The sequence below is a fragment of the Pangasianodon hypophthalmus genome, chromosome 20 (assembly GCF_027358585.1).
Source record: "Pangasianodon hypophthalmus isolate fPanHyp1 chromosome 20, fPanHyp1.pri, whole genome shotgun sequence".
NCBI lineage: Eukaryota > Metazoa > Chordata > Actinopteri > Siluriformes > Pangasiidae > Pangasianodon > Pangasianodon hypophthalmus.
This window is the reverse complement of record NC_069729.1, coordinates 4,017,350-4,041,067: the sequence shown is the minus strand read 5'-3', so window position 1 is coordinate 4,041,067 and position 23,718 is coordinate 4,017,350. Positions and strand designations below refer to the sequence as shown.

The 23,718-nt window shown below is 36.1% G+C and overlaps 1 protein-coding gene across 2 annotated transcripts in view; it reads left to right on the top strand.

The window, feature by feature from the left end:
• synpra (synaptoporin a) overlaps positions 1-22,016 on the top strand; it is a 29,835-nt gene extending 7,819 nt beyond the window's left edge. The window contains exons 1-5 of one of the 2 annotated variants that reach the window (XM_026935555.3): positions 7,638-7,949; positions 12,390-12,514; positions 16,722-16,920; positions 18,163-18,354; positions 19,981-22,016. In XM_026935555.3, the coding sequence (XP_026791356.3) occupies positions 7,926-7,949; positions 12,390-12,514; positions 16,722-16,920; positions 18,163-18,354; positions 19,981-20,253 (813 nt within the window). In that variant the 5' untranslated portion in view covers positions 7,638-7,925 and the 3' untranslated portion in view covers positions 20,254-22,016. Of the gene's footprint in view, positions 1-7,637; positions 7,950-12,389; positions 12,515-16,721; positions 16,921-18,162; positions 18,355-19,980 lie in introns of those variants that run through there. The other variant, XM_026935553.3, reaches the window with a different exon arrangement.
• The last annotated feature ends 1,702 nt before the right edge of the window (positions 22,017-23,718 follow it).

Sequence of the window (23,718 nt, the reverse complement as noted above, 5' to 3'; positions counted from 1 at the left end):
AGTCAAAGTGACTGAGATCGCATTGCTGCTTGATATGAACATTAACTGAAGCTCATGATCTGTGATTTTATGCATGATTTTATGCATGGCACTGCTGCCACGTGATTGACTGATTGGAGAATTGTGTGAATGAGCAAGCATACTGGTGTAGGTTTCACATGACTAATCCATAAATATCCAATAGGAGCCTGATAGAAATCAGACCCATGTAAATCCATGAGGAATTTTATCATTTCCATTGGGAATCTTGCAGGAAACCTTCATTAGAAGTGTTTTGGCTGCCAACATGAATGAACTTCCAAATGAACTCGAGTTTTTTCATGTTTGTACCACCAGATGGTACTGTTTACTTCGTTTTCATGGTCAATCTGTAAACTCCGCTGCATGAGTGTGGAGTTTTATCTGCCTGGCTGAAAAAAAAAACATCTCACACACACACAGCAAAAACATCACACATCATGATCACACTTATATATATATTTTATATTTCCAAGCCTTGATTGACATGTCCTCATCTTCTCTGTGTGTCTCTGTGTTTGAAGTATGAATATAGATATGCCTGTGTTTACCTCTGACCCCTGCTTGGACCTCTCTTACTATGAGTCTTGGATTTCTCATATTAAAAGACAGTTGATTAATCTTGAAGGAAAAAGTCACGTTCCCTGAAAATAGTTGGCGTTAAAGGACTTTTTACTGCTTTGGGTTGAGCCCTGTACACTTTGCTGTTTTGGTGCCAGGTGATTGCTCGTGGCATGTATGAATTAGCCTAGCCGCTAAAGCCCTCGAGACTGCAGAGAATTTCCAGACTCACCGCTACCGTTCGCGGTGAAACCTGGCCATGCTGACATGATAGAAAGTGATGACTGCTCATTATCGGCCCAGCAGATGCTACACACACATGGGCAGCTGTAACGGCGCTCTCCTTGACTCTACCTCCCACACACCGTCCACCTGTTATTCTGTTTCGGTCTTCTTCTCACTTTTCTTTCTCAATCTTACTAACTCGCATCCATGCACACACACCTGTCCTGAATATTCCAGCGTGAAGAACCCACTGTCGGATGTCGGATTTGCTTTCCTAACATTGCATCAGTACGGTTGCTCTTCCCGGGTGGCTGGTGGGCAGTGTTACAGCCAGTGCATGTTCCTGATGACTAAAAGTGTGAGGGTCTACTTTCTGACCAGCAACAAGAAGGAAATGCTTGTATTAATAAGCTTTGTATTACACACAGGGGTGCCATAAGAGGGGGGAAGGTTGAGCCGATTCTAAGGGCTCTGGTCAGACAGGGGGCCCAGCAGAACCCCATACTTTCCCATATGATTTTGGTGTTTAAATGACCTCTTTGCACAAGTAAGCTATTAAGAAGCACACTATAATGACCACCCTCAGACTGCGCCGAGTGTGTGTGTGTGTGTGTGTGTGTGTGCGCGTATGTGTCCTTAAGACATTCACGGTTTATTCCAAAACGCAGCACTTCACAGTTGTGACTCCTTACACGCATCAGGTAGATGGCAAGAGATGGCGCAGCCAAAATTGGGATACCAAAAGAGGAAAGAAAAACAGGAAAAAAGAGGAGAGAGCAAGAGGGGGAAGGCAGCTTGTCACCTTGTTTTTCCAAAAAAAAAAAAAAAAAAAAAGGTGATTTACTGTATGTTCCCTATTTTGTGTTATGATTCTGAAGCTAGCCTGTATGAAGCTGTCAGAATAAATCTGAGGTGTATTGTTTGTTATAATAAACATAAATTAAAAATTCATCATCATTTACTCATCCCGATGTTCATCCTTGGAAGATGGAACACAATATTTCCAAGAATGTATGTTTTTCATGCAATCGAGCATAATGGTAATAGAGCTCTGAGCTTCAAAAAAGACAGAAAAGCACCATTAAAATGCCAATCAAACTAGTCCAGTCATCTCTTGTGTATATATATTCAAGCTTTCTGAAGCCTTGCAACAGCTTTCTGTGACAAATCAATCGAAATTTATGTTGTAATCATATAAATCCGCTTTAATTATTGCCTCTTTTTTGAATATGCAATAATTATTATGCTTATTAATAATGATAATGTCTATAAAATTGTTGTTACACATTGCAATAAGATAAGATAATTGGGGTGTGGGGGCTTGGGGCCCGGAGTAGTTTAAATTTTTTAAGCAGCATTGAGACAGAATTTTTAAAAAAATGGCAGTTGTCTTGAAAGAAAAAGAAAAAAATCACTTCTGTCGCAAAAATTCCCCATCTTTGCACGTGCAGAAGTGGTTCACATTCTGCTTGTGCTTTTGTTTATGTTTTGTCATGTGCCTTTGTTTTGGTTTTGCTCCTGTCTCCGCCCCTTTCTTGTCATTGGTTTGTTACCTATTGTGATCACCAGTTTGATGTTTACCATGCTGTTTCTTTGTCTCTTGCTTATCATGCATTTGTCCTGTTAAGTCAGATCCTTTTATTCTGTATTCCCTGTTTCCTGGTTTTGTCATTGTTGATTATGGATTATCCTTGTTAGATTATGATTATTGGATTTTCTCTAATAAAACACACATCAAGCTTCCACACTTGCTTCCTGCCTTGTTCGACCTCATGTTACAGCTTCTGGCAGTGTTTAATTTAGCTTTGTGCCAAGTTGACCTATGTTCTGACTTTTGAGAAAAAAGAAAGCAATAAAACTGTGCTGTGATCTTTGAAGAAAAAAAACAGAGGAATTGATAATTATTAAGTAGTAGAAACTTGCTGCACATCTGCAAAAAATATCTATCTAGCTAAGCATAACGTTATATATTCCCTTGAAATCACATGACCACCTGCTCCATCTCAGTGGAATATCAAAAAATGATGAAAAAGATCCAGTGAGATCTGCGTATCCCTAACTCTGTTAAAGGTACACTCAGTAATTTTGGCCGAAGTTAGCTGAAGCTAGCTATATTGTAACAAGCAAACAAACAAACTAGCTCCATTGGCTGTAGTTAGCCACAAAATGACGTCTGACAATATGTGAACAGAAATTATTGTTATATCTCTTAAGCAAAACAGTAAATAGATGTTAACTATCTACAAAATCATTACTTTACATACATTTATATGCTGGAGTGACTGTTTGATTCACCAGAACACTTTTTCTGCTCACCAACTCTAGAAACTTCCACTTCATCCATCTGTTATAGTTCATTACCTCTGTCTCGATTGAGATTTGCCCCTGATCTGTGACTGGGAAGTCAATTTACTTCAAGTAGTGCAATTCACAGTTTAGCACATTAACGATATGCGCAGACTCTAATGGCAAGTGGGACTTCCTAATTACTGTAGTTGATGACAATAACAGGAGAAATAAATCATTTAGTGCTTAAGATAACTTGCTACGTTAATAAGATCTAATCAGAACTTCAGTTCATTACTTTTTTAATGGAACGTCCCCTCAGTCCATTTCATAATATTGTATTTGGGACACTTGGGATTAGATCTGTCACAATTATTACATAATCGCAATTAGTTGAGGTAATCATCATCATTAATCATTGGATGTGTTTACTTATAAATAGATGTAGCCAGTAAATGCATTGTACTTTCTCTATTTGTTTCTTAATATAATCAAATCAGGGCATTAACACGCAGTTGGGGTCATAAGTTTACATACGTCTTGTAGAATCTGCAAAATGTTAATAATTAAAAAAATACAAGGGATCATAAAAATTGCATTTTGTTTTTTATTTAGTTCTGCCCTGAATAAGCTATTTCACATAACAGATGTTTACATATAGTCCATAAGACATAATAATAAATGAATTTACACAAAGGAACCAGTTCAAAAGTTTACATATGCTTGGTTCTTAATACTGTGTGTTGTTACCTGGATGATCAATGACTGTTTTAATGTTTTGTGATAGTTGTTCATGACTCCCTTATTTGTCCTGAGCAGTAAAATTGTCCACTGTACTTCAGAAAAATCCTCCAGGTCCTGCACATTCTTTGCTTTTCCAGCATCTTCTGCATATTTGACCTTTTTCCAACAGCGGCTATATGATGTTGAGATCCATCTTTTCACACTGAGGACATCTGACACTGCACTGCACTACATTATACTGCACTGCATTACATTACACTACACTACTCTGCACTGCACTGTACTACATTATACTGCACTGCATTACATTACACTACACTGCACCGTACTACACTACTCTGTACTGCACTACACTACACTACATTACACTACACTACTCTGCACTGCACTACACTACACTACATTACACTGTACTACATTATACTGCACTGCATTACATTACACTACACTACTCTGCACTGCACTACACTACACTACATTACACTGTACTACATTATACTGCACTGCATTACATTACACTACACTACTCTGCACTGCACTGTACTACATTATACTGCACTGCATTACATTACACTACACTGCACCGTACTACACTATTCTGCACTGCACTACACTACACTACATTACACTACACTACTCTGCACTGCACTACACTACACTACATTACACTGCACTGTACTGTACTACACTATACTGCACTACGTTACATTACGCTACACTACACTGTACTACACTATACTGCACTACACTACACTACATTACACTGCACTGTACTGTACTACACTATACTGCACTACGTTACATTACGCTACACTACACTGTACTACACTATACTGCACTACACTACACTACACTACATTACACTACACTACATTACACTGCACTGTACTGTACTACACTATACTGCACTACGTTACATTACGCTACACTACACTGTACTACACTATACTGCACTACACTACACTACATTACACTGCACTGTACTGTACTACACTATACTGCACTACGTTACATTACGCTACACTACACTGTACTACACTACACTACACTACACTACATTACACTGCACTGCACTACAATACACTACATTACACTGCACTGTACTGTACTACACTATACTGCACTACGTTACATTACGCTACACTACACTGTACTACACTATACTGCACTACACTACACTACATTACACTGCACTGTACTGTACTACACTATACTGCACTACGTTACATTACGCTACACTACACTGTACTACACTACACTACACTACACTACATTACACTGCACTGCACTACAATACACTACATTACACTGCACTGTACTGTACTACACTATACTGCACTACGTTACATTACGCTACACTACACTGTACTACACTATACTGCACTACACTACACTACACTACACTACATTACACTGCACTGCACTACAATACACTACATTACACTGCACTGTACTGTACTACACTATACTGCACTACGTTACATTACGCTACACTACACTGTACTACACTATACTGCACTACACTACACTACATTACACTACACTACTCTGCACTGCACTACAATACACTACATTACACTGCACTGTACTGTACTACACTATACTGCACTACGTTACATTACGCTACACTACACTGTACTACACTATACTGCACTACACTACACTGCACTGCACTACACTACATTACACTACACTACTCTGCACTGCACTACACTACACTACATTACACTGCACTGTACTGTACTACACTATACTGCACTACGTTACATTACGCTACACTACACTGTACTACACTATACTGCACTACACTACACTACACTGCACTGCACTACACTACATTACACTACACTACTCTGCACTGCACTACACTACACTACACTACATTACATTACACTGTACTGTACTACACTATACTGCACTACATTATATTACGCTACACTACACTGTACTACACTAGACTACACTACACTACGCTACATTACACTGTACTGTACTACACTATACTGCACTACATTACATTACGCTACACTACACTGTACTACACTATACTGCACTACACTACGCTACATTACACTGCACTGTACTACACTATACTGCACTACATTACATTACACTGCACTACATTACACTGCACTACATTACATTACAAGCCAAGGTCAATTTTCCAGAAATGGACAATAAAGTTATCATTCATTCATTAATTATTAATTATTATGCGTAAGACAACCTTAAGGCGTAATAATCATGGTTTTGTTGTACGCAGATAGTTCTTTTTTATGTGCATTTACAATAAGGCATATATTTTTATTATTGCAAAATTCCCTGTAAATAGTTTCTCAGTGTCATGCTCTCTCTGGTCCTGTCTGGAACTCTCCTGCTCCGGCTTCGCCCTCGTTCCTCCCACTCATTGTGTGGTGTACCAGTGCCTAGTTGTAACGCCGACCCAACCTGTCTGTATTTATAGTCTCTGTTGCATAACCGCATTTGCAAGTCTTGCATGTGTCTCTATTGCAGTGCTAATATATCGATTCCTGCTTCTGTTTTTTTTTTCCCTTTATTCTCTGTGTGCTTTTGATTATGGATATGTTATGGATTTGTTCACACTGTCCACTTGTTGTCTGATGTATGATTTGGATCATGGCTGTGATTCAATGGAACAGCCTTAATAGGACAATAATATATAAGAAAAAAAACCTCAGAACTTACCACGCACTTCCAAGAGACTTTTTCCAATGCACAAAATACCGTTCTTTACTGCTTGGTGATTTTTTTGGTACTTGTTTAACCAACAGTAACTGATGATACTTGGAGGCAGGGCTGGTAACACAGTTGTACAATACAATACACACACAGGGCTTATATTTGATAGCATCACAGCATTAGGACAAACGGCTCAGCTTGTTGGAGTCTGCAGTGTTCAGTGCTAATGATTAATCATCATCATCATCATCATCTGTATTCCAATATTATTTTATTTCACTGCTCAACTGCTCAACAGCAAGACTTGAGAGTGGTCTAATAATAATGATAATAATAATAATAACAATAATAATAATAATAATAATATGAAGAAGAAGAAGCCTCAGTTTGTCTTGCTTTTTGAGTGTGAACTGCATGTAAGATCCTAATTAAGAAATTTTTACTGTATAATGAATGGATCAGGTTACTTGTTCATTTACAAACAAATTCACATCCTAGTTTAGATAACAAGGGGTTCATTTATCGTTCATTTACTAAGAAACTTATAAATAAAATGATATTATAACACATTATTATTAGTAGTAGTAGTGGTAGTATTTATATAGCACCTTTCCTACATTAAAATGCAGCTCAAAGTGCTTCACAAATAAAATAAATAAATAAAATAAAAACAGTGTAAGGTGAAAAAAAATGAAAACAGAAAAATGTAATAATTCTAAAAAGAAATTATTCTAAAAATTGATAAGGTAATTATAAACTATATACAGGGAACTATAACTTGGGGAAAAGCAGGGAAAATGAATGAATGAATGAATAAAAAAATAGTGTGAGAAATAGAAAGCTAGAGAAAATTGTTTTTAAATTGTGCTTTTTAAAATTACTTACTGAGGATGCATACTTTGTGTACTTTGAGTTGATTGTGTTATGCAGAGGTTCAGAAATAAGGCAAGATAAGGCATGTGGGATCAGACGTGTGTTGTCTAGGTGGGGGTCTCCCAGTAAGTGTGTGTGTGTGTGTGTGTGTGTGTGTGGGAGAGAGAGAGAGAGAGGAACTGGAATGGATCATGTTGCATATTTGGGTGTCTGCCCTACTGTAGAGGTTTCTTCTGTGTGTGTGTTTCACCTGTTCAGTGAAGAGGAGTGAGATACTGCTAGTTTCTCTCTCTCTCTCTCTCTCTCTCTCTCTCTCTCTCTCTCTCTGCACTGCTTCATCTACACACACACACACACACACACACAGAGCGAGGGATAGACAGTGAGAGAGCACAGTGGAGTGGGGAGAGACAGGATTCTTAGTGGTCAGACTCTAAACCGCATCCCGTTACCTCTAAATGAATCGGACTACAGCGAGCGACTTGTTGTGTGCAGCAGGAAATCTGTTGTTTGTTTAAATGTGTATGGTCATATTCGCTCCGGTAAGTGGCACATTATCATTTTCTGTACTTTAAGCTGATATGGATTTCATTCCCTTTTTTTTATGACAATGAATAGTAACAAGGTGTCGTATTTTGCAGTTTGAGTATAATTAGTGGAAAAATGTATGATGTCAGAGTGAATAAATATTGACATTCAGTTATTTAATCCATTTTGTAACTATTTGTATGTTGATATTATATGAAAATATGCAAATATCTTTGGAACTGTGTTTTTTCAGTTCTGCGTTCTTTTAATTTGATCTCACATCTGTACAGTAGAAAGAATTAGACATTTCTGTGGACCTTAGCACAGCGGATTCATTCCTCATTAATAATTAAAGCCTTTTACAGCACTGGCAAATGGTAGAAAATACATCACAACTGAAATCAGAGATCTACACCAGCCATGAAGTGCCTCGGAGTACTCTTTTGGGATTCTCATACAATCATCTATCAATTAGGATCGTTTCGAGTTTAGTGCAGAAGGAGCTTGTGTATCTGATACTAGACTATGTGTTGCACTTCATTTGAACTGCAGTGTTCTTTATGTTACTCTTGATTAAAAAAAGGGATTAGGGCAAATACGAAAGCAGTGGATAAAAAAAAACTTTACAATTTATCTAGTTTGATTTTTAAATATCTAAAATAACTTGTAAAGTTGTGAGATTTCAGGAGTAATCCACATTAATCCGCATACTTGGATTTCAGGAGTAATCCACATTTACTTTGCTTTAAACCAAATCCAGATGTTACTCATGTCACAAGGCCACTATTTAGTGAGTGTGAACCTCACATACTGTACATACTGTTACTTTATAATGAAAACTTAAATAAAACTCAAAGGTGTAAGAACTTTTACTCATTTAAACATGAGTTGAATTGTATGTAGCTAGTAATTTGTATTAAAAAAAAAAAAAAAAGTGTCAAGCCATGCTGGCTGATTCAGATTTAACCTTAAAAATTAGACATTGTTTTTTTTTTTTCTCCAAGTCTGATGTTCTCAAAGGTTTTTTTTTTCCCAGGTAGTAATTGTACTCAATCTATTTTATTAGGAACACCTGTACACCTACTCATTCATGCAATTATCCAATCAGCCAATCACGTGGCAGCAATGCAGTGATTAAAATCATGCAGTTACAGGTCGAGAGTTTCAGTTAATGTTCACGTGTTTACCATCGGAATGGGGAGAAAGTGTGATCTCAGTGACTGTGGCCTGATTGTTGGGTTGAGTATTTCAGAAACTGCTATAGAGTCTCTATAGCATACACAGATTGGTGCGAATTACAGAAAACATCCATTCAGCAGTGGTTCTGCATGAGGACTCACCTTGTTGATGAGAGAGGCGAACAGACGAGAACACCAGACTTATTTGAGCTGACAGGAAGGCTATTGTAACTCCAATAACCACTCTTTACATTCATGGTGAGCAGAAAAGCATCTCAACACGTCAAACGTAGAGGCAGATGAGCTACAACAGCAGAAGTTCCACTCCTGTCAGCCAAGAACAGGAATCTGAGGCTACAGTGGGTACAGACACACCAAAACTGGGCAGATTGAGGTTCGTAAAAGTGAAAATGATTGGCTGATTGAATAAGTGCATGAATGAGCAGGGCTACATGTGTTCCTATTAATTGCTTGTAAAGTTTTTCTATGAGAGAATACTGTCTATGTGAAGTGTAAAGATTTGTAGTTGTAATCATTCATACAAAACTGAACAAAATCCAACCACATCATCCTTGTTTTTTGTTTGTTTGAATTTGTATCAATTTTTCGTGAACTCGATACAAAATGCAAAGCGAAGCTTGCAAATTTATAACTTATAATGTAATGGTTAACATTGGGGTGGATTTAGCATTCATACAATTGTATGACTTAATTTCTATGAAATTGCATAAAATACAAACTTTTTTTGAGCTCAGGTTCGACCCAGCATGGTCTTACAAAATTGTAACAATTCAGTTGATGTGAAAATTTACCCAGGATAAGATTAAATAAGCGTTTAATGTTCGTACACTGTCTTCTCAGATATAACTGGATTTGTGTGAAATTGAATGAAATCCAGTCAGATTTTCATTGTTTGTTCAAATTTGTATGCATTTTTCATGCGGATCAGGTTCTATTGTTGTCACGACAACAGTCTCGCATGCATATTTGATTCGTAGACAGTCATATGACACACACACACACACACACATGCACATGCACACAAGACAAATGTGAATTTCTTTCATTAGCTTTCAGCTGAGGCAGAGTTTCATTTGAAACACCTAATAAACACTTGAATGAATGAATAAGAGCCTGTAAAATGTAGCCAATATTCACACGTCTCTAGTTTTTCACTACCTCATTGCATAACTGCCAGCTGGATATGAGACATACCTGGGAAAAGTATTAGCTCTCTGAGGGAGACCGTTCTCTTGGTAAAGTGTTTCAGGCCAGTCATTTTACCTCAGAGTGAGCATGTCTTCTGCACTTATTAAAGCAGATCTTCTCTCCCAGGCACTGGCTAAATAAAAGAAGCAGAACAGAAGACAGAGAAAGTGAGCGCCAACAAGAATCAGCCTAGTTACAGGCAAGCTATTGACACAAGGTGAAATCTTTTCAGAGATATAATCCCTGTCTGCTTTATGTGCCTCATATTGATTAGCAAACAGCTTGAGAAATGGAGATTACAGGTGCATTAGTCAGTCGTTTACAGGAGTCCGATAGCTTAATTGAAATGAAGTATCTTTTCATTCTGCCACAGAGAATTGAATGATGACGATAGAAAGACTGATCCAGGATCAGGTTCCCTTGGCTAATAATAAATACGTTTAACATTAGACAAAGAGTTTTACAGAAATACAGATTTAGATTTAGAGCAAACAAGTAGAGAGAAAACAGGATTTCATAAGCTTGGGATAGCTCTGGATTGCAACATCTGACACCACATTATAACATTTAAAAAGTGCTCTTCAGTACCTTTCAAACAACACCAGCCCTGAGTCACTGCGATCTACAGTGCCTGAGAAAGAGGCTTTGGACTTCGGGCATTTTAGCCAACTTTGGAGCTCTATTTCTGGAAAAATAATTAGACTCAGACTCTGCTACACATCATTTTCCCCAGGTCAGAGACTTTGTGTATTCAATCAAATTTTTGGGAGAATTTATAAATTTATTTATTTGTTTTTAAGAAATGTTGAACCTGTAGTACTTTATGTTTACAATATTAAACCTCTGTTCATAGCAATTTTTGATTTACATTTTTTATTACAGTCAAAAATGCACATTGTTTATGATTCAAAAATTAAAAAAGTCTTTTCAGTCATGATTTTTTTCTTCATTTAAACGTTGTTCAAAATATCTTCGGAGAATGAAATCGAATCATGAAGCCAGTATCGTGAATTGAATCGAATCATGAACGGAGTGTATTGTTACACCCCTATTAAACATAGAAACAGGTGGATATTCAACAACACTGAACAGTCTGGATTCCAAATGAGACCTGAATATCACTGGATGAGTAATCTCATCTGAAAAAACTGGATGATCAACAGAATGATATGTCAAATTAGCTGAATGAGTAACACTCTATAGAACTATCCATCTGTGTAGATTTATGAGCGACATGCAGCTGTTGTCTGGAACTAAGCAGATACTAACAAGGTTTTGGCAATTTCATGCATAGCATTATAATGTATTATTGTTTCTATAGTAACGGATAATTCAGAGACTTGCATGGTGGACACTCCATATATTTATCTAAATATGATTTCAATTTATTAATATCTAATAAATTGATTAAAAGTGTGTTGGTATTTAATAAAGACAACATATAATCACTGATAGGGTGAAATGTTTATTTAACGTTTTTGTAAAAAGTCTCCAGCGTCAGCGCTTTGTTTTCTGTCATGGAAAAGTCTTTAGGATGGAGGATGTAACATTTCACTCTTTCTCTGTAAAAAGATTTGTTTCCATTTGTCTGTGAACAAGATGTGGTATAAGGGGAATAAAGCACTTCAGGAAATACTGTTATTGGAAAATAATCAAATTCAATATGCTAGTATCTTTGCTTCACATCATTCAGGTTCCAGTATTTGAATGTAGGCCACGTGGATAACCCTGTTTAACCGGGTGAACATACTCTATCTCTGACACGTGGGGTTGTTTACAATTAAAATGTTTATACATGTTAATCTTGATTTAAAAAAAAAATGCAATAAAAGTTGAAGCACTTTTCTTTGGTCTAACTTTATATAATTATAAATAAATGACCGAAATCATTCAATGACCAATATATATATATATATATTTATAAAAAGGAATATAATTTTTTTTTTTTTTTTGTGAAAAGGTCATTGAATGACTTCGCTCATTTTTCAGTCATTATTAAAACTATTCAAAATTTCATTTACAGAATATAAAGAATGAAAACGGGATGTTTTATGATGTCGTTTGCAGCTTTTTGCCATCTTTGCTTTCGCAACATGTGGAGGCTACAGTGGACAGCTGCGGGTTAGTGTGGACTGCGTCAACAAGACGGACAGCAATCTCAGCATCACCATTAAATTCACCTACCCGTTCAGGTAAAGGCTGTTCCAACACACACACCACACACACACCACACACATCACACACAGACCCTGTATAACTTCAGCAGAGGAATGGAAACTTATTTAAAGGAATAGTTTCCTCTTTAACCCAAATGTCCAATGTTTGTTTCTTTATCTTGGCGCTGGAGCATTTTTACTCATAACCCAGCCTACCAAAGTTTGAATGTTGTGGTTGGGTATATAAAAAAATCTAAATATGCTATTCTTTTATTTAGTATTTAGATTACATTGCTTAATGATGTCATTTTTAAGCAAGTATGTGAAGATTTGGAGATGCATTCATGGAATAGTTTTTTTTTAGCTAGACTTCTATTACTTCATAGCTTTATTAGCATGAGTACTATTAGCAAATATCAGACAGCAAACATGTCTTCAAATTGTGTGCATTTTATTCTTCGCTGAATTATCCCCTTAATACTGAGCTGGCTTTAATGAAATCTCTTTTTTATCTATTTTTTTATCTATTTTCTACTTCCACGTTTATGCTTTCTTCACATACTGCGCTGTATAATACCCGTGTGTCATCCCAATGGAGCTAAAACTGTGTTTGTGTGTGTGTGTGTGTGTGTGCTGTCACTCTTTAGTCACTGCTGATATTCCAGCATTAAACAGCTGTGCTAATTAATTGAGTCGAGGTGATTCAGCGTTATGGCCCAAAGTCTAACGACATTTGGAAAAGTTAGAACTAAAAACATCTCCATGGCACCTGCTAAATCATTTCTTCTCTGATAGGTTAAACTTCACCTTTCTACTTCAATTTACCAGCAGTTTCCAGAGGTGCGTGACGAACGCCCTCGCTTATGTCAAAATCATTTATCACAGGCTGAAGACTGAGGATGAGTGGATGCTTAGTGGTGAGAAATCGTCATTTCTCACCAATCTTATCATGGGGGATTTGTGTAACATTATATTTTCTAATCTCTTTCATTTTCATGCAGTTTCATTCACAGAAAGCATGAATCCTGTATTCATAATGCATTCTAATGTGTTTATAAAGTGTTAAACAGTATACCCAGTACCTAAGAATGACTGAAATGAACCTCCATAAATGCTTATAAGTGCTTACATGCATTACATCCGACAATGTATAAGGCATGAACATATGACTTCACAATGCAGGTGAAACCCTTATACAGGAAAATAATCAACAACATTATGGCATGTTGTGGCCCGACATAAAGCAGAGTTACTGTTACCACCCCGAAGTTGATTATTTTCCAATAATAGCACATCCTGAAGTGTTTTATTCCTGTTATACCAGCAATTTGTAAACACTAACTTTTTTAAAGTATTTAAAGAATGACACATATTTTTAATCCATTTATAGTTACGTTTAATGTTGATAAACGTTAAGAAAGGTTAGTTCCTGTTATCACCTACCCTATAGCAGCTATAAACATTCATAACCTCACCAGACTCTCTCTATCGCTCTCTTGACATTAATAAAATTAAAAAAGTAGACACCAGAAAGCGTACACTCGTCTGTCCTCTCATGTTTGATAACTTGAAGTGACAGCTTTTACTCTGACCGTAAACAAAGTGCTGATACTGGAGACTCCTTCCATAAATACTAAATAAACCTCTTCTTACAGAAACACTCACCATATGAACACACACATTTTGTAATCCATTTATGTGGAGTGTCTGCCGTACAAGTCCCCATGAATAAGCTGTTACTATGGAAACAATAACTAGAAAATTGAATCTACACCCTCTGACCAATCAGAATTCAAGATTCAACAGTGATTATTGTAGTTTTGTGTGTTAAAACATTATTGTCATTGTTCTTATGAACAGTTTATAACATGTTAAGTATCCTGACATTATAAAGTCTACTCATGCTTTATAAATTGTTATACATGTAACCATAACTACTTAACTATAATTATTTATGAGCAATTACACTCATATAAGAGATGATAGATGCTAATTAACATGTTATAAATGTATGTGTAGTGCATTTTGAAATAAGAGTTCATAGGAGGTTTTAGAAACAGGAAAAGGCTTCAAAATTATATAAAAAAAATAGTGTTGTAAGATCAATGCTTCTGAGCTGTTTAATAAAACGCCAGCCATATATAATACAAGCAAAAAAAATTAAATAATATAGATGTAAACTTTCATTGTGGTTTTAAAAAGACACTTTAGGATCAGAGAGAAATTTTTAGGCTCCTGGCTCTCAAACAAAAGTGGAGCAGAAATATATGAGATATATGGCCAACTCCATTTAAAATTTATGTTAAGATAAAGAAGAGAAAGAGGGAAAGAAAAGAAAAGAAACTAGGACAAGATTAGATTAAAGTACTGCCTAGTAAAAGAAAAGTAAAATAAAATGAAATAAAGCACTTTAAGTTTTGTCTTGTTTTGCAACTGAGAAAAGGAAACCCGTTCTTTAAAGGGATTTTCTTATAATGAAACTTTTTTTCAAACATCTCTGAGGCCTTGAAGTCAAATATGCACACACAGTCAAACACAGTCCCAGATCAAATTTCTGAGGCTGACATACAGTACGTCTTTGAAGTTCCTCTCAGATCTCTCTTTGCTTTAATAAGCGCTAAAGCTGCCACTCTTTGGATGTACTGTATCACACTCCGAATTAGATTCCATTGTGAGAAAGGGACATTAATATTACACTGAAATCCTGTCCTTCAGAGAAATATGACTGAACTCCAGTACAGAGGAATGACGCTGGTGTTGTGCTGCTTCCTCTCTTATCACACCTGCCAGTTTCCCTCAGGTACAGGCTGATCACTTGTACCAGACACTATCACCAATCGTTCCTGAATTCTTGTTTATTCGATTTCTTCTCCGATTAGCTGAGGGGTTTATTGATTTGTCTGCTCTAGCCGCATGTGGGATAGACTGAACGTGGCATGTGCGGGGCAGTTCAGTGTTCTCACATAGGCACATATCTGACAGGTAAAGTACTAAACACAGCAATTTTATCACAAGTTTATTTGTTCATGCACGTGGTGCCATGAAATTGTATCACCATGACTCCCTTTAGAAGTGTATGACATCAGGCAGAGTCGTAACAGATACTTCAGGGTCTCATATTACAACAAAAAAAGGATCCAGAAGCTGTTTTAATGACCTGAAAGTGGACAGAGGCGTTGCCTCGGCTATATCTAAATTCAGAACGAAATGAAACAGCGCTAGACAAGCGGCGCTGAAAAAAGAGTGCATAAGAAATGATAAAAAAGGGAGGAGAAAAAGGCTTGTGTATCAAAAACTACAGAGCTCTTTAGAAAACAAGCAGGCTTATGTAATTCACAGGAAACATGGCACAGCAGAAACATCGCAAATGAGCATGACATCTTCCTCCAGTCCTGCAGCTACGCCGACCTTCTATCCCAACGTCCTCCTCCTCCTCCAAACACAAAGCACGGATTGTTGTTAGAATAGAATAACAACAGAATAACCATAGAATAGAAAAGTGATTCATGCAATAGAATTGATTCATCTAATATAACAGAATGTAATATAACTGAATAGAATTGAATAGAATAACAACGGAAAATAGAGAAATGAATTCATATAATAGAATAACAGAATAAAATAAAATTGAGTAGAATAGCAATAGACTAGAATAAAACAGAACAGAATAAAGGGATTAATTTAATGATAGGTAATAACAGAATAGAACAGAAAATATAGACTAATAGACTGCATAGACTTTAATAGACTAAACTAGAATAAATGAGAATAGAATGAAATACAGTAATAATAATAATAATAATAATAATAATAATAATAATAAATAGAATAACAATAGAATAGAAAAGGGATTGATTGAATAGAACAGTGTAGAAAAGAATAGAAAAAGTGATACTTAGAATAGAAATGAAAATATGCATTTAATAGACTAAACTAGAATAAAGAAGAATAGAATTTAATGAAATAATAATAAATAGAATAACAGTAGAATAGAAAAGGGATTAATTTAATCTAACAGGATAGAGTAGTCTAGACTGGAGTAAAGTGTGTGTATTGTAAGAAGTGGTTTAAGGTGAAGTGTGGGAGGAATGCTGTGGTCATGGAGCGATCTCAGAGTGTCTGAGAGACTCGATGTGGAAGTGGAGGATATCTGGAGGTTTTTTAAGTGTTTGAAACACAGATTCCTCAGGTATATGTGTGGCAGCCTGGGGAACCTCTCTCTCTCTCTCTCTCTCTCTCACAGGCTGAATCAGGTGACCTTCACGGTGCCCACGTGTGAAGGCAGGCAGCAGGAGCAGCTCCACCTGGACGGAGACTTCTCTTCATCTGCCGAGTTCTTCGTCACTATCGCCGTCTTTGCCTTCCTCTACTCGCTGTTCGCCACCGTGGTTTACATCTTCTACCAGAACAAGTACAGAGAGAACAACCGCGGCCCTTTTATCGTAAGCGCAAAAAAACTCTTTACATCAGTGCACCTGTTCAATATTTGTGTCATGTAAGTAATAAAACACATAGGGTTATGCTGCTGTAGGAAAATAATCAACAACAGGGCAATGTCATGGAGCCTGACATGAAGCAGAATTACTCTTACCATCCTGTAGTAACATCCTGAAGTGTTTAATTCCTCTTTTACAACTGTGATTTGATCAAGATTACATTTTTTTAAACTTATTTAAAGAATAACACCTAGTACTTTTTATGCATTTAGAGTTATGAAACAAAGTAGTTATAGCAGCTATAAACACTCATTCCCTCACCAGCATCTCTTTTTTCTCACTCTTTAAGATAAGATAAGATAGACAAAAAAAGTGTAACTTGTTACATGTTACAAAAAAAAAACAAAGTGCAAACTCCTCTGTCCTGACAACCAAAGCACTGACACTGGAGACTCCTTCCATAAATGTTAAATAACCATGTCCTTTATTTATATAAATCTTCACTATTATAATTATAATCATTATTATTATTAATCTTAGATTATGTGGCACGTCAGCCATACAGGTCCTTGTGAATGAGTTGTTACCATAGACACAATAACGTATTATTGCTGTCAGAGCTGCTGTTAGAGGAAATTAAACAATACTTTCTGACCAATCAGAATTGAGAATTCAACCTTTATCAACCCTGTTTTCCAGTTTCATAATATTACCTCTTACATTTAAATGCATTAAAATCAAGAGAGCTAGATTTCAGCATTAGCTGGAATTATTGTTATTATTATTATTATTATTATTACAAATGATAAAACATTCTAATATTCTAATTTGACACAACATGAACAGCTAACTGGTTCGTTATTTAACCTGCCACTGGCTTAAAACTCGTTCCTCATTAGCGTGATGTATGTGTGTACTTGAACAATAATCTCCTAGGAGACCTAGCGGTGAAATGAACAAGATGTGTGATTGCACACTGAGGAAATCTCATTTACATCTAGGTTTCAATTTGTACAAAGATCTCCTGTAGTGAAGTGGAATAATCGGACTCGGCTTTGCAGACTGCTTGTACCTTCAGTTGAATTACAGTGTATTCTCATTACACACGTATGCAAGTGAAATCGAACATATAAGAGAATGTAGGAGAATTTAGCAGCACCTAATGCAAGAAATAAAGGCAATGTAAAGAAATGTCTTAAAGTGAGTTAGTGTAATAAAGTTCACTTAAATCCAGCTGTGTTTGTACAGGACTTCATAGTGACGGTGGTCTTCTCCTTCATGTGGCTGGTGGGTTCGTCTGCCTGGGCCAAAGCTCTGTCAGACGTGAAGGTGGCGACGGACCCTGATGAAGTGCTTCTGCTCATGTCTGCGTGTAAAGTGCAGACCAACAAGTGTGGCTCGGTGTACGGGCCAGTCTGGTCCGGCCTCAACACCTCTGTGGTATCACTTCATTTACTCTTAGATCTGTGAGATGGAGACGCAGTTTCTCTGTTAATAATTTTAAGTAGAATAAAGTCAAAAATATGGTACGGGTAAGGAATATCGCTGACTTAGCTAGTCAATACAGCGGGGTCCTAAAGTCTGAGAGCACAAGTGAAAATGCACTACATTTAAATTTAATACAACAGTTTTCATTACAAATGATATTAATGATGACAGCTTGAGTGAAAAGTAGAAGTATTTACATGAATTTCAGAGTTCGGTACATCCCCGTTTTGCTTTAAGGACGGTGTGCACTCGAGCTGGCATGGACTCCACAAGATCAAATCCATCAGAATGTCGTCAGAACACATGCTTCAGTAGAAGAGACATGAGGAAAATCTGACCTTTTGTACGAAGCAGTTAACATGTTCAATATCAGACATTTGATTACATTTAAATAGGGACCTAGAAGTAGTGCAGAATCTTGAATGATTAAATATTGAAGATATTGAACATTTAATTTCTTTGTTTTAAATAGTTTAAAATTCTAAAACTTTCTGTTTATTTCCAATTTTAAGTGAAAAAAAAAATCATCTTAGACTTTTGGACCCCACTGTACCACAGTTTATTATTATTAAGGTTGCAATAAATTGAAAAATCTTTTGCAACACTAGCAATATATACCTGATCCATTCATGCAAACACTCCTGAAGTTGTAAATTTTTATATTTCTTATATTTATATTTCTTTAAATAATTAATTAAAATAATTCATTGTTAGATTATAAGACTGAGGTGTTTAAGTGTGGAACCATGCACCGTTTTTTACAATTGTCAGGTTCATAATAATAAAAATATTGATCAAAGAGGACAGTATGTGACATCTCAAGTACATCACTGCGACCCAGTGATATATTTTTTTTTTTCGTTTTTTTGTTTAAAGTAGATAGTGATAAACATATTAACTTAACTCTAAAATATTTTACATTTTAATATTCGCTGGTTTGCTTCTACGCCTTTGGTCTGTAGTGTACGTACAAGTTTCTGCATATACTTTTTTGGACAGTCAAAGACAAAGTTAATTTGAATTTTAAATGACTAAATTATTGTTGAAATTAAAGCTGTGTTGTTGGGATATGTACTGTTAATATCCTTTATAATAGCTCTTGTGTAATAGCCCTCAATTACCAGTAACTGAGAGTTTTAATCACCAAAATTTACATTCCAAATCTATGTTTTTTACTTATTTATTTTTATTGCAACCTCGTGAATAAATTGAGATTTTTTTGTAAAAACACAGGGTCGTTAAGCACAAGCATCATATAAATTGTCAAAATGCGGTATATAATAATTGCAACAAACATATTACAGAATAATGAAATGCACTTTATCTTATACACAGTGTAATAAGGTCCAAAAGTGTTATAGACACATTCACTTATGTGTCTATGTTCAAATGATCAATCTGAATGGTAGAGAGCATTCCTGCTTTCACATGACACTTTCTCCTTGTCTGTATTTAATAAAATATCAGAGTTATGAGAGTAAAAAAATGAAAGTCTGGAACTTTCACATTTTCACAAAATTTCAGTTGAATAATGAATCTCATTTGTCCATGTGTTGTGTGTTTCACTCTGATTTCTAGGTGTTCGGTTATCTGAACTTTGTCCTCTGGGCCGGAAACATCTGGTTTGTGTTCAAAGAGACTGGCTGGCACAAGGGTGGAGCTGCACGATACCCGACACCTGCTCCTGAAAAACACACCACCGCCTTCAACCAGCAACCCTACAACCAGCAAAACTGCAACCAGGGCACCTTCGACCAATCAGGAGCAAGCTTCGGAGGAACCGGAGGCTTCGGCCAATCAGACTACAGCCAGGTGGGGAGTTACACCTCAAGTGGGCCCATGTCCTACTGACCGCACACCATTTTATCTTCCAATCACACACGAGCTAATCACAAATGATGTATTTACTTAAAAAAATCAGAAGTTCAGAATCAGAAGTTATGCCAGTTTTTTTTTTTTAAATGAATCACAAAAGGGGTGGGTTTTTTTTTTATTCATCTGAAGGTATAAGTGAAGTCTGAAGGTACACACTTGGGAAAAGTTTCCCTTAAGGTTTCTTCAGAACCTGTAATGGTTCTATGTAGAACCCTTGCATAGAGTATTTTTGCTATCAGAAAGGGCTCCAAATAAAACCCTTAACTACTCAAAGCATCCTTGAAGAACCTTTTTCCCGGCGAGGGAGCCCACCCCAGCCACTGGGGTCGCACAAGACAGTGCATTCCCAGTGCTGGGCCCATAAAAACAGTGCCAAATCAAATATGAGGCCCAACCATCCGCTGTGGTGACCCGTAATGGGAGCAGCTGAACGAACATCAACAACAAGAGTTTCACATACGCAAAAATAAAGGGGCTGGAAATGGTTCTTTGGAACGTTGCTGTAAAAGAACCTTTGGTTTCCTTAGGAAAATTGTGACTGATGGATCTTCAACCATTTTTGTTGGTGATACGAAGAACTAAACCTTTTTTCCACCATGAATGTTACCATTATGTCGAAGAATCTCTGTGGTGGAAAATGATGAAAAAAAATTACTCAGTTTAACAGAAATGGTTAAAATAATATCAAGGATGGAAATGTTCCTTAGGAAACCAAAAATGTTAGATAGTTAAGGGTTCTTAGCTTCCTCAAGGGTTCTACTGGGAACCATCTCTGATTGGGAAACATGAAGTTATAGGGTTCTACACTGAACCTTTAAGAGTTCCTCCAGAGGGACAACCAAAGGGTTCTAGATTTATTATCCACATTTTTGACCCCATAATATAATGCTGGTGTTTTGTGGTTTGTGCTCTTTTCTCTCTAATAGTTTTATAGGGGGAAAAAACCCCAGTGTATATTTCTGTACTCTTTAAAGTTTTCTGTATTGTGTTGGCTTGATGCATGATGTGCGACTCAAGTTATTAATAAAATAAAGCCAACAAATGTAACAGAAAGCAGAAAAATTCATATTAAGTTTAAAATAACATGTAAATTACATATATATAGTTGTTATAATTTAAGAAAAAATATATTATTAGCAATTTCTTCCTGGTTTTAAGTCTTTAAAGAGCTTGAATTGAACCTTGTTTTGATGTGATCACTGAGTTTGATTGACATTTTCTCAGCTGTAGCAGTTGGCTGAGATATAGAGACATGAGATGGGATATAACTGTGTGTCAAAACTGTTTTAAAGCCAATGTTGTCTGTTCGCATGTGTACAATACACGTTCCATCAAGTCTAGTGCACGTTTCTTGCTGTTGATCTCTATTTCATACTCTCTTTTCTCTTTTTCCTGATTTTTGTACATCACATGAACTGTTCTCTTTCCTAAATGGATATTATTTAATGAAAAAAGCCATTGAAAAAAAAAAGAAATAAATTAACTAGATTTCTGTGGTTAAAAAAACAAGCCTGCTAATAAGATAATTGCAAAGCATGGCATTTAAAAAAAGAAAAGAAATTTATTATTTATTATACAATTCACATATGCTTGCTTGTTCGAATGTGTATCTTTTTAAAGTTTGTTTGTCTGTATTCATTTTTTGTAATTAATCCCATGGTGTGAATGGTACTGCATGTGCATTTTGAGTAATGCTAATAAAGATTGTGTACAGAGCCCGAGTCAGATAGTCTTCTTATAGAAATGAACATGTTTACTATTATTATAGAGTATTACAATTTAAAAAAAATAGAGTTAGGGTGGAATAGTATGATGAATAAATTCATGGTAGTATCACATACAACCCAAAATCACTAGTTTTTTTTTTTTTAACAGTGTCTGTTTCTATGTTTTTATGTCCAAATGCTAGCATTATATTATTTATTTAAGGAAACTACTTATTTCTTTAATTAAGTAAGGAATAAAACACTTCATATAAAATAATCAACAATGGTGTGGTGTGATGCGACCCAGTGCAACTGTTACAAGCTACTGCTCCTATTCCAAAGTTGCGTGTTTTCCTATAACAGCAATTTGCCAGTGCTGTCATTTTTACGAAATTATTAAATAAAGACATCATACTTTTTATCCATTTATAGTTATTTAATGCTGTGAAACAAGTTAGTTCCTGTTATCACTTACATTATAGCAGTTATAAACAGTCGTTCCCTCACCAGCCTCTTTCTTCTGTCTGTGGAAGGAAAATTCTAATTTTGACAAAAATAAAAGCTTGTCATGATACCAAGAAACTCGCAAAGCCCAGAAGACTTCCCTGTGGTGGATAACGTAGTTGCAACTTTACTTTTGACACTGGAGACTCCTTCCAAAAATGGTAAATAACCATCCCCTCGTAAAACAAAAATTTCACCATGTCATATCATATTTATATAGAGCGTCTGCCCTGGATGTAAGTTGTTACTATAGAAACGATATTATGTGTGTTTGTGTACAAATATATTTATATTTGTAAACTGTAAAATTAGTCAACACCATCCAAACAATCAAAATGATGTATTCAGCAATATGTAAATGTGTGTAAATAACATTTTTTAATTGTAACTGTCTGCAACTATTCTGCATTTCCTTGTGAGAGTATACCAGTATATTGCCACACCTCTACTGTGTGTAAACCTTTTCCTTGCTTTTTAAGATACCTAAACTTTTAACATAGCTACATCTTACTTAGTAGAGCGTTCTCTCCAGCAGGAGACTTGTGTTCAGTTTTCCACCTCCACACTGAAGGTTGAGCTGAGCACCCTGGGCAGTTATTGACTGGTGTGCCTCCACACCGTTTTCACATTGTGTCCACATTTATTTTCTCATTTGATTCCATACTGCGAGCTGGATAACACCTCCACAATTCAACTCTACACTGTTCTCTAACCCAGAAAGAAAACATTTTCACCTTCATATACATCTGGTAATCAGAACTCATGACTGTTATTAAGATAAGAGGCTGAGCAACTGACTAACTAGCAGGAAATGTGTAAATGTGCCATAACGCTAGTTATGTCCTTTTATGCTAACTTCTCCTGTTTACAAAAGTTTCAGGCATTTTAATAATGAAGTGATTTTGGATTCACTTTAAAACAGTGAGTCAATGAGTCATGAAACAAAGTCAAACCACTAACAATTTCTAAATTCACACCAGGGTAATTCCTAGTCTAAACAGATCACCAGAAAGGGTATCGTAACTAGCAAGTATGCTAGTTATGCTAACCTCTAATTTGTAGTGTGTTTAGATGCAAAGAAAAAAAATCTCACATAACAAAATCAGGAAAATCGAATATATAGCCAAGTGATTATGATAGAAAAAATTCAACAAATAGTCTAATGTTGCAAGAAAAGCAGCGAACATTAAACTGCTAACAATTGCTAACTATCTAACGTTACATCATGCTA